The sequence below is a fragment of the Chionomys nivalis genome, chromosome 4 (assembly GCF_950005125.1).
Source record: "Chionomys nivalis chromosome 4, mChiNiv1.1, whole genome shotgun sequence".
Lineage (NCBI taxonomy): Eukaryota > Metazoa > Chordata > Mammalia > Rodentia > Cricetidae > Chionomys > Chionomys nivalis.
Window position 1 is genome coordinate 9,789,342 of NC_080089.1, and position 17,188 is coordinate 9,806,529.

Here is a 17,188-nt window from a genome sequence, read left to right on the forward strand (position 1 = left end):
TTACACTATGTGCTAAAATTCACACTTTTCTGAAATGACATACCACAGATATATACATACACACTTGAAGAAATAGTTGAGTCTTATGAAAATAAGGAATTCTAAAATTAGTATGCCACAGTTGTTTTTGGCTTGAGGGAGTCAAAGTAAGTTAGATTTGTGGACGTCAACACCATCAAAACAAAGGAAAACAAACTATTCTAATCATAAAAAAAAGAAAAGGAAAAAGAAGGAAGGGAGAGAGGGAGGAAGGGAGGGAGGGAAAATCCTTGAATCTCACACCAGAAATGAGGGGAAACACCTCTAGAGGGCGCCAGGGATCCATTCAGCTGAGGTGAAGGACAGGTTTGGAATGTGGCACAAAGTGAGACATCCCATGAGACAAGGAGCTGGTGCTCACAGACACAAACATCCCTTGGGCCCATCAGTACCCTCTACCACACTCAGTAAATAACCACCCCTTGTCGTTGCTGGTTCAGATTCAAAATCCTAGCAGTGTGTGCTTCACAAATCACACCAAGCAAGATGCAGAGGGCAGCAGGGCGTTGATCCGCTTTCCCTGTTAGCAGCATTGACTGTTACCAAACTCCAAACGGAGGGACTCAGTAGTCAAGCAGAGACAGACAGGAGTAATGAGAAGGAGAATATTTAGACCTTGAAGGATGTGCCTCAAAAAAGCAGAAGGTTGCTGGGATACCACTGGTTAGAGGACACACTCGAGTTTTCATCTCCAGGGATGGCTAAGGAATACTAAGACAAGTGCCATTCCTCAACTGTCCCCATGGTGATGGGGCCATTGGGAGCATGCGCAGAGGACCTAAATGTCTACCTCATCTATCCCCATGGTAACGGGGCCACCGGGAGCATGTGCAGAGAACCTGAATGTCCAGCAGAGGAAGAAATGCCTTCTCCCTCAATAGCTAGTGGATAAAGTGTTGCTCTGATTTGATTTCTGAGTCAGGTCATTTGTGAATGGGTAACGGTGGAGTTTTAAGGAAAATAAGTGGTTTTCAAAGAGCTTCATGGAAAGAGTTTGACGCTCACATCAAACATTTATTTTTATTTAATCTTAAAATATTAAATCTAATGTCATTATTCAGCTGTTGTAAGTTACAGTGACATTCACATTCATATTCTTTCCCTGATGTGTTCCCAGGCTTCAAGCTCATATACTCAACTGCAACCAATATTCTTGAGGTCTCCCAAATATGTCCAAAGTTTGTCACTTTTACCCTATATTGCTTCTTTGCTTTTATTTCAGATTTGTGGAAAGCTACTGAAAGAAATGTTTAAATCCTTCTTGCTCTCATATGCAAAACAAGTATCTTGCATTTTCTTCTTCAAGTGTTTCCCTGATGCAACTGATGCAAACTCACCCCCACTTTTCTCCCTAACTCCTCCCTCTCTCTCCCCAACATCCTGTCCTCTTTTACTTTCTTTTTCTTTTCTTTTCCATTAATAACTGACTGGGTCAAATTTGTGCTGCCCATATACTCACCGTATGGGGCCATTCATGCGAGTCTGGTTGACCTACCAGGGACCACATCCTTAAAGAAAACTGACTTTCCCTCCTTGAGAAGCCATCAATTGTCTATAGGTCCTTGGGAAGGGCTGGGGCTTCTGAGTGCCCCTTCTCCATGCAGAATGCCTACAGGTTTGAACTTGTACAGGTCCTATACAGGGATTATGCAGGCACCATAGCTACTCTGGGTTTATGAGGACAGGATATCATCTCAAGAAGGCACTGAAAAATGCCACACGTTCTCATCCATGTGTGGATACTAGCATTGATTTCCATCATTTTAACATTGTGTACAGCATGAACATTGGTCTCAGTACCACACATGAATCCAGATGATTAATTCAGTTAACCATCCCCACCTGCACGAAGTCAGTGACTGATGTTCATGACATATGAAGTAGCTCCCCCCTTGTCTCTTTCTAGGCTGTGTCATTTATGAGTTTTTCGTGACTTTTAGGGAAACATGTCAGTATCTTGTTTCAATTTCCTACAGATTTTTAACATTGCTCACGTGATTTCTGTGATTGCCTTCTCTCACAATGTTTGTAGGTTTCCGGAACTTGCATATTGATGACCAGATAACCCTGATTCAGTACTCCTGGATGAGTCTGATGGTGTTCGGCCTGGGCTGGAGGTCCTACAAGCATGTCAGTGGGCAGATGCTATATTTTGCACCTGATTTAATCCTAAATGAGTAAGTTGTGATTTTTGGTGCTTTTGTTATTATATCATGATATGATTTGTAAAACTACATTGCAATAGAAGATCCTGTGTTTAGTGTCCTAAAAAAACAAAAATTTCCTGAAATAGTTTCTGAGAATTGCTTTGTTTGATAAAGTCACCTTTCTTTATTCATGTATATATGTATATATACTTTATGTATTTATTTGTTTATTTATTTTGTGTATTGTGAGTGTGTGGTCACACATACAGCACAGTATGGAGATCAGAAGACAACCTGTGGAAATCCTGGGGATTGAATTCAGGTCGCTTTCCTTGGCAGCAGAGGCTGTCATTAACTGAGCCATCTCACCAGGGTTTATCCATCTATATCCACTGTACATAGTGCAGGGATTCATAAAGACATTTTCAATAAGTATATGCATTTTAACACTGTCCTCCATCTCTACCTGCCCCTGCCAGTCCTCTTCATTTCTCTGGACAGTTTTCTTCTACCTTTGTGTCATTTGCCATATATCCATACATGACACAATATATACATATGTGTGTGTGTAATCTAGATCCACAAATGAGAGAAAATGTATGTTTTACAAAGTTCAATTTAATTTACTTTACATGATACCTAGTTATATCCATTTATCTAAAAACAACATATCCATTTATATAAAAATGTAGTTTTGTCCTTCATATCTAAATAAAGCTCCATTATAGATATGAAGTATATACAAAACACACATGTATACACATACCTGTGCACACACACAGAGTTTCTTTATCCACCTATAGCCTGGTTACTGTGAATCATGCAGCAATAACTATTGATGAATTGATGTGAGGGTCTCTATGATGTGTTGATTTGGAGGCCTTCAGGAGTGTTTAGGTTAGGCAATGGTAGAACTATTTCTACCTTCTAAGGAGCCTCTATACTGATCTCCTTAGTGAAGGACTGGTTGAGATTCCCAGCAGCAGTGTAGAGGGTTTCCTTCTGCCCACACTGAGTCAGAACGGGTTGTTATTCTAACTGCCGTTCTGACTGCGGTAAAATGGGAAGATGAAATCTCAACATAGCCTTAATTAACTTTTCCTTGATGACTCATAAGGATGAACATTATTCATATGTTGATTGGCCATTTGTACTCTGACTTTTGGGAACTATCTGCTCATTTCATTAGCTTGTTATTGATTAGGTTATTTGATTTCTTGATTTTTAGATTATGATCTTTGCATATTCTAGATATTAATCTGATGTCAAATGTGTGGTTTACAAAGAATTTCTCCTATTCTTTTGGCTTTCTCTTTACTCAGTTTTCCCCTTGCTGTACAGATGTAAGTTAATTTTATTAAATCGAGTTTGCCAATGCATGGCATTATTTCCTGAGAGTTTGGAGTCCTTTTCAGAAAGGCTTTAATCTATGTTTATTTATTTGAAAGTTTAAGTTAAATTATTTGTGCCATTAACTAGAGTACTTTCTTCCTGTCTGGAAATATATTTTTATCTCAAATTAATATTTTTAATTTTTTCAAAAACTTACTGAGATGCACGTTTCAATATAAAATTAAATATTTGTCATATCAAATTAAGCTTTCAGACTTTTATACTTGTGGAAACAATGACATTTATCAGAAATATTTTTGCCTGACATTGCTTATTTACATTTAAAAAATAAGCATAAAATCTTCTACAAATATTTCAATTTGATTTGTTATATCTAAAGAGTTTTCTGCATGTGTCTTCAGGTGGTAAGAATTTGCCCATGACGTTGTGTACACTGTTCTGATAGTGAAAGTCAAGTTGCAAGCATCTATGTTGATAACTGACACTTGTCTGATGTCTTCACAGTTGACAATCTTCATGCTTTATTCATTCCTCTTTAACTTATAGTCCATTGATATAGGCAAGAACTCAGCATCCTTCCTTAAGAATTCAGAAACTGGGGTTCGGGAGAACTGGATAACCTGCCACAGACCTGGGGGGCCAGGCTTAGCTTTAATCCTTCTGTGTGGGTATCCTGTCTTCATCCCACTGTTCCTCTAGCTGCACTGACCAATGCTGACATCACAAAATAGCACATTCATGAGAGAATGCCTCAGATAAGATGTCTCCATCTTCAGAACTTACCTTAACTGTTCCGATTATCTAATGTTTACTACCATTCTTCTGTCTGTTTTTATGTGACACCACATATATCCCCTAAAAATGTCAGTGCTGTAAATTTTCATGAACTGAAGCAATTCATTAACAAGAACACAAAATTATATTTACACATACAAATACACATGTTATTCAGTAAATGAAGCATTTTCTGACTCCAAATGCTCAATTCCTGCAACAGTGCACTTAGTCGATTTAGGTATTTAAAACATGATAATAAAATCAAGACAATATTAACTTTGATCAATGTGTATTTAATGTCATTTTATGTCTAAATTTTTTCCCTTAAAAATTTAGTAAATGTTTAGAAGCATTTAAAATATCAAATATTAAGTTTTCTTATTAAATATATCAGTAAATTCAACAATAGGAAAGAAAATTGCCAAAATCTTGTCTACTGACAAATTATAGAACAACCTGGCTGATAGGCTCTGGTTTGCTTTTTGTTGCTTTTTTGTAAATTTTGTGTTGGTTTTCTTTTCTGTGCCATGTGTGATGCAAGGCAGAGGATGAAAGAGTCATCGTTCTACTCGCTGTGCCTTACCATGTGGCAGATCCCACAGGAATTTGTCAAGCTCCAAGTGACCCATGAGGAGTTCCTCTGCATGAAAGTCTTGCTACTTCTTAACACAAGTGAGTACACAAGCGTGAAGACACTTATTACCTTACTTTTGAACTCACAGGGTAACTGTCAAAAATATAGTCATATATACCAGGTATAAAGTATAGATCATAACTCTGAAGGAGTAATCTCTAATATGTTGTCATTGATCTTAAGAGTTTTGACCTTTGTTGTTGTTTTTTTTTTTTCATTTTTCTTGGCCAGTCGTACAAGACTAAAATAGCCTAGCTGATTTCTTTGTTTTACATGAAATATAATTACAAACTTATTTACCTAATTCAGTTTAACAAGCTAACTAATATGACATGAACACAAGATATGCTTCCCATTATTAAACCTACCACGCACACACAGAAATATTCACTGTGCAGCACATAGACACTTGTTTGGAACTATTCTCGGTGTGGGGATGGTTTGACTGTTACAGCAAATGGCCACAAGGATCACTGACTTGGTGCATCTGCAGTGTGTGTGTGTGTGTGTGTGTGTGTGTGTGTTACTCAGACAGTTCCAGGGCAGGGGAGGGTGGTGTACAAGAAAAACTCAGGTTTCTCCCACATAGTGGCCATACTGTATTATATAACTGGAGTCCTTAGTTGCATCCGACTACAAATGAACACATAAGGCATGGGTGGAAGTTTGGGTGCAAGACTTGAAAGTTGAGGACAGCCATGGCAGAAGGGAACAAATGAGGACAGAATCTGTTAGCAAGTGGTATGCACTAAGCCTCTCTGTACCTTTCCCACACACAGCAGGTTCAGCCTGCAGAAAGATAACTGATGCTTTGATTTGCAAGAAAGACCGCAGGATGAGCTGAAGCGAGTATCTTTCTCAGCATCACAGGGACTTCTGCTAGCAGCCCAAATCTCAGACAACTGAGGAAGGGGGTTGGGATGAGAAAGAAGAGGCAGTTCCTTAGACTAGAGAGTACTCTCATGGAATCCCCACAAAAGTACTAACATGTCCTATGCATCTTAATGAAAATTTGAATAACATTTAGGCCAGTGGGGAGAACTGCACAAAGAGTTTGGAAAAACATCTTTAAATATAATGGGATAAATAGGTAAGCATTACAAAGATATGAGGGGAATTAGAATGCCATGTGCTAAGAGGTGGATGGATGCATTCAAGTGTCAAACAGCTATTTAAACTCTATAGTGAACATATAAGTTAATAAATAGCAACAGTGTTAAGAGAAATGGCTTCATATTTAGAAAAAACATTAGTTTATTTTGCTCAAAAATATAGATATATATCTCTAGATATCCAGACAATTCAGTTAAATGTAAATGTTAAAATTGCTTAGAAACAAATGAAGAAGTACAAACTTTTCAAACCTCAAATAGGAAATACCTTTGTAAAACAAAAATTGCAAGTCTAGACATACGGCCTGGCAGTGAAGAGGGCTAGTGCTCTTGCAAAGGACCGTAGCTTCATTCACAGCATTGCTGTAGGTGGCTCACAGCCACCTGTATCTCCAGGTACAGGGAATCCAATGCCCTCTTCTGGTGTATACAAGCACTCACACACAGTGTGTATATGCCTTCAGATACACACAGGTATATACCTTCACACACACATGCAGGTAAATAAAAACAAATTCAAATAAATGAAATAGGGAAGTTGCAAGGGAAAGTTTGATTATTATCAACTTAATTTCCTATTTGCCACAAAAATTATAGCAAAACTCCAGTAATAGGTAACAGATTGCACACAAGCTTTAAAGAATTTTCTAGTAAAGGGGTTTACCTGGAAAAACAGTTTCATATTCACATGTCAGTGTGAATTAGCTAGAGGGATTTGTTTGGAAATTTAAAGAGAGGTACATGATTTTGAAATAACTACATTCTGGAGTAAATGAAAAGAAGAGATTGTAGTGATCATAGGCATGCATGTCACATATCTGTATGGTTGTAACACAAGAATCAAATATTCATTGAATATTGTAAAAATTGCTCATGAGAATCCCCATGTATTCAGGATCTGAGCAGCTGAAAATTGAAAACCAAAGAGTTATTGATTTGTTCTCTCTTTGGTTTGTATCTTTATCCAAAAGAAGAAGGAAACAGTCAACACTGAGGAGTGGGAGAACTGGCGGATTTTAAAGACCTTTGGTAGCTGTGTGCAGTTCTCTTTAATTTGAATTCACTTTACAGAAATAATGCAGAGTAAAAATTACAAATGTTGACTGGCAGTGGTGGCGCACGCCTTTAATCCCAGCACTCGGGAGGCAGAGGCAGGTGGAGTTCGAGGACAGCCTGGTCTACAAGAGCTAGTTCCAGGGCAGGCAACAAGCGACAAAGAGAAACCCTGTCTCGAAAAACAAAAAACAAATAAAAAAGTCACCAATGGGTAGTGTCATAAATTGAGGAGGTTTTGTATTTTCCGCTTGACAATCATACGTGGCTGCAGATAAAGCTCGCCTGAGGCTGAAGGTTCATGTACAGAAGTGCAATGAAAGAAGCAGTGAAGGCAGAAAACTGTGAGCTCTGGGAGCAGTGAGGATAGAGGGTGGGAAGTGGACTGAAGATATGAGAACTAGCAATTGTGGTTAAGATCCATGGAGAATTTGTAGGGAAAGGAGGTTGGTCTGGGCACACAAACACACAAAGTCAGTCCTGAGGAAAATGCCGAAATTATTTTTTGTTTGTTTGTTTTGTTTTTAAAGACAGGGTTTTTCTGTAACTTTGGAGCCTGTCTGGGACTAGCTCTTTTAGGCCAGGATGGCCTCGAACTCACAGAGATCCACCTGCCTCTGCCTCCCAAGTGCTGGGATTAAAGGCGTGCACCAACACTGCCCAACAAAAATGCCTAAATTCTTAGTAAACATAGATGATGCTCAGCTCAGTGTCAGCACACAAATACAGACCAGAGGAAAATACCTAAATTATTAGCAAACATATGGGAAGAAGTTAATTATCTTTAAAGAAATAATAAAACATGAATTCCTACGTTCACTATTATGTGTTACTATTGTTTGGAAAGTATTGAACACCGCAATTAATTGATGATAAATGATAGCTAGAAGAGCTGTTGGCTCATGTTATAAACCTTTCACTTGGGAAGTAAAGAAAGGAGTATCAAGAAGAACAATGGCAATGGGTTCTTGATCCTATTGCATGTAATGGCTTTGTGGGAGCCCAGGTAGTTTGGATGCTCACCTTAATAGACCTGGATGGAGGTGGGTGGTCCTTAGACCTCCCACAGGGCAGAGAAACCTGCTTGCTCTTTGGGCTGAGGAGGAAGGAAGACTTGATTGGGGGAGGGGGAGGGAATGGGAGGTGGTGGCGGGGAAGAGGCAGAAATCTTTAATAATTAAATTAATTAATTACTAAAAAAAAAAAAAAAAGAAAGGAGTATCAAGAATTCAAGGTTATTTGAAGCTGCATAATGAGTTTGCATCCAGTCTGGGTTACATAAGATCCAGTCAGGAAGGAAGGAAAAGGGAGCCAGCTAACAGTCATGGATAAAGGAAAGAGGAGACTGGAAAAACCTTTGGAAATATACCAAGAAAACAAAGTGACTGAGTCAATGAATAGAAAATGAATTGTAGTGATACTTCACTTGTATTCAGCTTGCCTGAAGATCAGAGAGTAAAGCAGCCACCCTGGTCAGCCTTACAGAACAGGCAGTGTTGACACACACCTTTGATTCTAGTAACCTCACTAGTTTGCCATAGAAACCAGACGGTAGAGGTGCACACCCTTAATCCCAGCCCTAGAGTGTAATATAAGATGGGAGGAGACAGCTCACAGACAGTCTCATTCTGAGATTCCTCAAGGCAGGATCGTCATTTCAGACTGAGGTAGAGGTAAGAGCCAGTGACTGGCTGTTTTGCTTTTCTGACCTTCAGATTTAACCCCAATATCTGTCTCTGTGTTTTTACTACTCATGCTACAATGAATAGTTAAGTCAATGAATATAAAGTAAATATTGAAATATGACCAGCTTTCTTCACATCAGCAGGAAAGCAATAGAAAATGTCATGAAGCAATGTTAAAGTTACAAAAAAGGTAGTTTTCAAGATCAATCTTAATAAGAAATACTTGAGATTTACATGAAGACAAAACTATATAAAGAAATTCAAACAGTTGTTTAAGAGAAAAAGTAAAATAAAACCGAGAATGGGGCCATAAGTCAAGTAAAACAGATATCTGAAGTAAGACTATAAAATAATGCCAAGGGCTCTTTTTTTTTCCCCCAAGGGCTCTTTTGAACAAATGCTACATTAAATGCATAGTTCATAGATACAAGTCTAAAACACAAGTTGTTCATATATCATTCCACTATTAAAAGATTTTTACGTCCTGATTTTACTAATTTCACTATTCTTTACCTATTTAAATTTTTCTGTTTAAAATTGTTTGTATATGGGGCTGGAGAGATGGCTCAGCGGTTAAGAGCATTGCCTGCTCTTCCAAAGGTCCTGAGTTCAATTCCCAGCAACCACATGGTGGCTCACAACCATCTATAATGAGGTCTGGTGCCCTCATACACACAGACAGAATATTGTATGCATAACAAATAAATAAATATTAAAAAAAATTGTTTGTATATGTGTTATACAATTATATATATAATTATATATTATAGAAATTATATAAATGATATGCTAGTTATCTAGCTCAGAAATTCATACATTGCTAGTACCTGGTTTTTCTTGATACAGGGCTTCACTGTGTAGCCCTGGCTCTTATGGAACTTGCTGACCTTGAACTTGGAGGTCGGAGTGTCTCTGCTTCCCCGGTACTGAAACTAAAGGTGTGCCTCTCCACTACCTGGTTTGTTAGTGTCATCTTTTTAACATAACTGCCACTTTTTGTTATTTCTATGCAGTTCCTCTGGAGGGATTGAGGAGCCAAAGCCAGTTTGAGGAGATGAGGTCAAGCTATATCCGGGAACTGATCAAGGCGATAGGCTTAAGGCAGAAAGGGGTGGTCCCCAGTTCACAGCGCTTCTATCAACTTACAAAACTTCTTGACAGCTTGCATGATGTAAGTATTTGTTTTTCAGATGATTTATTGAGAATTTTGTGAATTTCTTTAATCTCTTAAATAATTAAATGATAAATTCTGGGTCTTACATAGCGTTTTTCTTTTTAGACAGTCTAGGACCCCAGCCTAGGGTATTGTGCTGTCAACACAACCTCTCAAAGCATTCATGGAAACTAATATAATCTAGATAATTCCTCTTAGGTGTGCCCAAAAACTTGTCTTCTGGATGATTCTAGATCTTGTCAAGTTGATGGCCAATTTTAGCTGTCACAGTGTGGTTTCTCCAAATTTTTCGCAGTTGGGCTTTAAAAGACTATAAATATCATGTCGTTGTAATCAATGTTGACCTCTCAAATATCCTTTTTACTAGTGTGTATATCATTTTGGGATAATTTAATGGACAAGACAAATTATCATGTTTTTTCAGAATAAGTTATAAAGTGTGTTTTTGCTTCAAAGCATTAGTATAGAAAGTAACACTGTTGCCATTCTGAGTTTATTTGTAAATATGTTTGCTGATGGCAATCAGGGAAGAGCTTCCTGCTTTCCACGATTCCATTCAAAGGCATAAAGAAATCATAAATTCAATTATTTACATTCCTTCTGGGTTACTCTTCCTATTCTTTACTGTGATAAGCAGCCCAGAAATGTTCAACACTGGAGCTAGATTAATAAAACTTGACATATATATCATATTAGAAACCAGTTTTATTGCTATTGTATAAGAAACCACATAAAATTGGCAGTCAAAGACCTAGAAAAACTACCTACTCACCAGATCAGCTTGTGTGTCTGAATTATGAATACTTTATGAAGTTGATGAGCTACTTGAATTAAATTTTTACAGTAAAAATCAGAGAATAAAAAGCTTTAAAAAAAGAAGAAACTTGAAGGATAAAGCATCAGTACAGAATATAGGAGAAAAATTCACAGAACCTCAAAGAAATACTATGGTACTTTGCAAAAGAAAAAAATGAAAGCCTTCAAAAAGGAACATTTATCAGAAAAAATCAATTAATTAATTAAATAAATGAATAAACGAAACTTTGGGGCAATTAAGTGCAAAATCAAAGACATTAAAATTCAAAAAGTCATGAAACACGAAGGACATTCTCAGTAGAAAATAATTTAAAACCTAAGACATGATAAATCAGATTTCATTCCCAAATTCAAATCAATAGGAATTTATAGAACAAAGAATATAGGAAAATAAAGGCAGGGAAATTAACATAAAAGTTTCTCAAATAGAAGGCTATGAGTTCTCTTTTTCTTACTTTTCTTTCTTAGTTTTGAGGCAGGGATTTGCTATGTAGCCCATACGGACCTTCAGCGGGTAGCAGTCATCCAGCCTTGTGTCCCTTCTCTTTGCTAAAGATGTGAATTATCTAAATTTAAGGAAGAAGAACATGGGCACTGCACAGTTCATCCATGGTACACTACAATAGCTCAAACCAAGAGTGAGAAGAATATCCTAAGCATACCAATCAGAAAAGAAATAACTCACATGCACACTGCCAGCATTCTGAATAACACTATCTATGGCAGTGCCTGAGCAGTGTCTTCAGAGTCATGGTGAAAGGAAAACCACCAGTCAAACAACCAAACAATTGCAACACCACCATCAAAGCCTGCCATGCACAGAGTCTTTCAGAGGACATCTCAGATAGAACCTTTCCTGAGAACTACATTAGGATCCCTTCCTTTTGAACAAAAGCTGTAGGCAAAGGAGATTCAAGCCAGGAGGTATGTATGGTCATGCCCCAGCATAATAACTGAGAGGAACAATAAGAAGCCTCTGCTTATTGCTCCATTCGTACTGTGACCAGCAAGACAGCACTAGACCTAGAACACCAGCTCCAGGGTGAAAATGGGGGTAGGGGATTGCTACTATGCACAATCATGTTGAGGTGGTGTTCATAATCCTGACAGAGAAGTTGATTGTGACTTTGTGCCAAATGGAGAGAGAAATAAAAGAAATAAGATACAAGACATTCAGATCCTGCAAAATAAAAATGGGCAATGAAAGAAATGAAATTCAATGCATCAGGAAATAATTCTAATCTCCCTAGTAAAAATGTAGGGTACTGCTTTAGCCAAAATTGGAATGTAACAGTAGAAAGATGTCTATTGGGAACTTCTGGACTTTGCTTCTGTTCTTTTGTTTGTGGTCCATCTTGCAGTAGTATGAGACTTTAAAATTGTGTACATAACATAGTTCATTAAAATAGAAGTTGAGACTGTTGGTATAACAGCCTGTATGTACTTAGTGATGCTTAGCAGGCCAGTGCAGGAAGCTCACAAATTCACAGAATTCACTGAGCTACAGGGAGAGTTTTCAGTAGTCTGGACCACTTAGCAAGAGCCTGTCAGAAAATAAAAAGGAAATATTAAAGAGAAACTGGCTGAATTACTCAGTGGTACAGTCCTTAGGTCACACACCAGAGACCCTGAGTTTTATGATTTTTGTTGGTTGCTGAAATAGAATCCGTAAATTGTTGGTTTCAAAAGTGATTAACAAAGAGGATTTATGAAATTATTGCGTTTTGAAAATGTATGCCTTTACGTATTTGTAATACTATGTGTATGTCTACAAGCATGCATAAAAAGAAAAAATGTTGAAAATTAAATCAAAATGTTCACTTTAGAATATTGGAATGTAGCTAATTTTCATTGCTTTAAAACATTATACATTTGGGGCTGGAGAGGTGAGTCAGCAGTTAATAGCACTTGCTCTTTGTAGAAGACCTGGGTTTAGTTCTCAGCACCCACACGGCAGCTCACAACCCCCTGTAACTCCAGTTCCAGTGCCCTGATGCCACCTTCTGGCTACCACAGCACTGCGTGCAAGTAGTGCAGACACATAAATACTCACACACGTAAGACAAAAACAAATCTCTAAATTATGATTAGCACGCTCCATCAGAGTATAAACCATTTCCCATGTCATCCTAGAGAGCAGAGAGTTTTCTGCATGTTGGGAAGAATGAACAACTGGACTGGTTTCTCCAGTGTTAAAAAAAATAAGTTCTTGGGTTTCAACAGTGTCTGCCTTTATTGTTTTTCTCACAATATCTACCCATTTACTAAACCAACAGCTCGTGAAGCAGCTCCACCTGTACTGCCTGAATACGTTCATCCAGTCTCGGGCACTGGCTGTGGAATTTCCGGAAATGATGTCCGAGGTTATTGCTGCACAGCTGCCCAAGATCCTGGCGGGCATGGTGAAGCCTCTCCTCTTTCATAAAAAGTGATGTCTTTGCCTTGTTTGCTTTACAAAAATTGAGTCTTGTGATATGTCTGTTTTGTCTTGGTAGGATGGTCATGTCTTGTGCCTTTATGTCCTTCTGAAAGCCGTCCATGTATACATATAATCCTGTGTCGGTTTATGAGCAAACCTGGGAGATTCTGATTTTCCTCTGTAATGCCTAAGTAGAATTTTGAAAGTGTTTTATGTACCCATATTTTCGTTGAGAGTTTATTTAGTTAAAAAAAAGGACTAAAATTAATTGTATATGTAACTATATCTCATCTGTACTATTTCATACTTTTCAGGTGAGAATTTGTAACTTTTACACCTAACAATTAACAAATCTCCCATAGAAAGGAAAGCACCCCCACCCTTAACGATAAATCATAGGTGACACTTCTGGGTAGTTGGTGGTCTCCCAAAACCAAACCTTTAAAATGGTAGTCGAGGATGTAACCTTTCTGTGAGAAAATTCATAACCTGAAACAAATTTTCAAAGAAATTTTAATGCAAAAAAAGGAAAAAGAAAAAAAAAACAAAATGAAACAGAAAAACAGAAAGGGAGCTGGAGCTGGTTCATGTTTGTGTAACTAGGCAAACTGTGGTTGGAAGCAGACCTACGACAGAGTTAATGCTTAGCCAGCAGCTGTGTACTGCTGAGGGAGAAGATTCTAATACGGCCCTATGAATGTCAGGAATCAGGAGCTTTCTTCTCTCACTGGAATCCCCAGTGTTGGCCGACCTTGCAGAGTCAGTTGCCCTTGGTAGGTCCGTGTCCTTGCCAACAAGAGGGCGTCTTTCCTCCAATGCTTCCTTTGCCCATCTCTTCTTATTAACATTTTATCAAACAGGCCTTGAAGGCAAGGAGAGAAAATGTGAGGAAGTAGGTCTGAGGGAAGGGGTACATATGTTTACTTTCTTGGGAATAATGTCCTTTTTTTAGGGAAATGTAGGAAGTGAATCTCAGGTGGGAATGTTTTTAGTGCCTCCCTCTGAATCTGAAGAGTTGCTTTAGAAATAGCCCAATCTCAGGTGGAAAAGTTTTGAGTGCCTATGCCCCAATTCCGAGTGAGTTGCTTCAGGAAATCCTAGATACTTGCTTGAAATAATACAACCAGGTTCAGTGATGATAAAACACACAATTCACTTTGTCATTTGTACTTAAAATATTCATTTGAAAGACAGACAATAGTTCTTTACTGAAATTAATTACTGTGGATCTGCTAGTTTAAAAAAAGCTCACACGTGTATACACGCCAAGTTCACACAAGTGGTAAGTTCAATAAAAGTCAGTTACTGTTTGCTTTGATTAAATCATTACTATCAGTTAGAGTCATATTATATATATATTTAATATATACATATATGTATATATACAATAATTTCTCTAAATTAACAATAAATTCTCTAAATTAAGAAAAAATAACTGGCTATGGCGCATCCATAAACAATAAGTTCCTTAGTACATTTAGAAGAGAGATTAAAATAAAGATCAATCAGGACTCTTGACTTTGTTCATTTCGTGCATGAGGAAATCATACTGGCTTACGGGCTGCACAGCACCTTGGTCAGAGCGGCCAACCAAAGCTTTACCCAGGTACTGCAGCCATCAGCATTAGTAAAGAGACTGCTCTTCCTCACTGGTCTGCATGGCTTCTTCTGCTATGTCTCTTAGGTACACTAATCTTGACTGGTTCTTCATAACCCCACACATGTATGCACAGTCTCGTTTCACCTTTCAGGCCAAAGGATCTGATTCTGCTATTTCCTCACTGATGCCTGTTCAGGGACTTCTGCTCAGCCATTGTCTACACATCAGAATTTCCAAGTGAACTTTGAAAGCACACACACACACGCACACACACACACACACTTTTATTTTTTTATTCTTTTGAATCTTGGTCTACATTCTTAAAAGTTGCCCTTTAATTTGTCAACTTACTATATGCCGCTATTACGTTCCTTTGTCGGCCAGAATTTCTCCACTCTCACTCTTGAACCAGGCGCGTGTCAACCTTCAAGACCTGTATTGCTTCTGTAGAGTCTTCCTCAGTCAGCCGCATAGTGATTTGAGTGCTCATATTGAGTGCCCTGTGGTTGTCTGAGTTACAGCAATACCCAGCTGCACCGCTCAGATGGTTCATAGGTCTATGGGTTGTGATGTGGAAAGACCGTATGTTCCTTGGCAGAGAGTGGACTGTTACATTTGTTCCCTTGCTGTGACTTCCCCAATCACATTAAGAAACTTCCCATGACTTTCTCACTCACTTTACCTGCAGCTTTCTTTCTCTTTATTTCTAATCTGTGTTTTCCCTATCCGTGATAGCTTGCCTTTTCTTAACAACAACATGGGAACATATTTTATATGGATTCAGAACAATAATCTGTTTCCTGTTCTAAACTTTACAACAGAATGAATGGAATAATATTTCCTTCCCTATAAAAGATTCTACAAATAGTTAAGTACTCTTCCATTGTTTTATATTGCAAATATCAATGTAAAATTATCCCCTTATTTCTGATTTTATTGAACAAATATTTTTGAGTCCCTACTATTAGCGTAGGAAAATATGTTAAGATTAAATAGAACCTGGAGCTAGAGGAAAATTATGTGTAACTCAAGAAAGGGACATCCCAGGAGTAATGTAAATCTAGTGATGCTAAATAGAAGGCCATCAGATACTTACGGGATACATGAGTTTCATTCTTCACATTTGATATGGGCAAGCCATTATTTATGTATAATTTGAATGTGATAAATTCTAGAAAAGGATAGTATTTTTTAATTAATAATTATATAATCTAGGCTACTGTCAGAAATTCATTTGCTTTAAATTGGCATATGCATTGCTTTATTGGAAAAGTCTTCAATACCATTTTCCACAAATATAATCACAATAAAAATATTTTTAAGATCTGCCATATAGAATACTTAGGTAAAATTTTCTTCTGTGGCCGGTGTATGAACTGTGAGAGATTGGTGAATGAATGTAGCCAAGGCCAATGTCATGAGTTCTTTTACTCAAGTAACAGCCCCTGGAACCCTGGATGCAGTCCTTATCAAGTCCTTTTTCTGCTGAATTAAAGCACTGATTGGCTAATAGTTCCCATTGTCTACAGCAACAGCCTCAATTCAAGCTATTGAGAATTTCATAATTTATTTCAGCTAAGCCCTGTTGTCTTCAGGACTGGGTTTTATTATGGCCCTTGTTTTGCAACTGCCTAAAAATATTTGATATTTTTGATCTTGATCACCATCATAGTTTAGATGTCTAAACACCAGGATTTACTATTTAAGGCTAAGCTTAGAAAGAAAAACATTCCCAGAAGAACATGACATGACCAAGTGGAAGTTACCTCATCGCTGAGTCTTTTCTCTACCACTTCAGTATGACGACTCCATTCCTATCTAGTCATCGTAACCTTTATCTCCATCCTGCGGGTCATGTTCTGTGGACTGCTCTAGAGGAAATTACAGCAGAGGAACACAGGCTCTATATCATGAAATACTTGAATGTTACTGAAGCAGATTTTGTACTTAATGACAGATTTCCTTTACAAGGGTTAGAAAAACTATTTGTGTCTCAAAAGATGATTGTGGACAGTATCAATTATTTTGTGCAACTATTTTGTTTCAAGTGTTTAAAAACATGGCACCTTAGTTAGGCCGTACTTTTTCATTGTACTTTTTGACACTGAACCTTAACTTTTACTCCTGTACAGGTATGAAATAAAATATTTTTTATGTAGCCATGGTGCATCAGCTTGTAGCTTCTAACTTATTTCCATTTATAGTGATGAACTTAATGATGTATATAAAGGGCTAACCTAGAGCTATGCCCTCTTCTTGGTCATTTGCTAGCTACATGAGTGTAAGCTAGTGCTATATCATTAGACCTTACCCAACTCCTTTGCAATTAATAGGCACAGGGTATGTATCTGCATACATGCACCCACACGTTCAGAAATG

The 17,188-nt window shown here is 37.8% G+C and overlaps 1 protein-coding gene across 1 annotated transcript in view; it reads left to right on the forward strand.

Annotated features, from left to right (window-relative positions):
* The window catches only part of Pgr (progesterone receptor), a 62,282-nt gene extending 45,344 nt beyond the window's left edge, over positions 1-16,938 (forward strand). Inside the window, exons 5-8 of the mRNA XM_057767897.1 lie at positions 2,072-2,216; positions 4,858-4,988; positions 9,814-9,971; positions 13,067-16,938. Of these exons, the coding sequence (XP_057623880.1) occupies positions 2,072-2,216; positions 4,858-4,988; positions 9,814-9,971; positions 13,067-13,222 (590 nt within the window). The 3' untranslated portion in view covers positions 13,223-16,938. The remainder of the gene's footprint in view (positions 1-2,071; positions 2,217-4,857; positions 4,989-9,813; positions 9,972-13,066) is intronic.
* Positions 16,939-17,188: the final 250 nt, after the last annotated feature.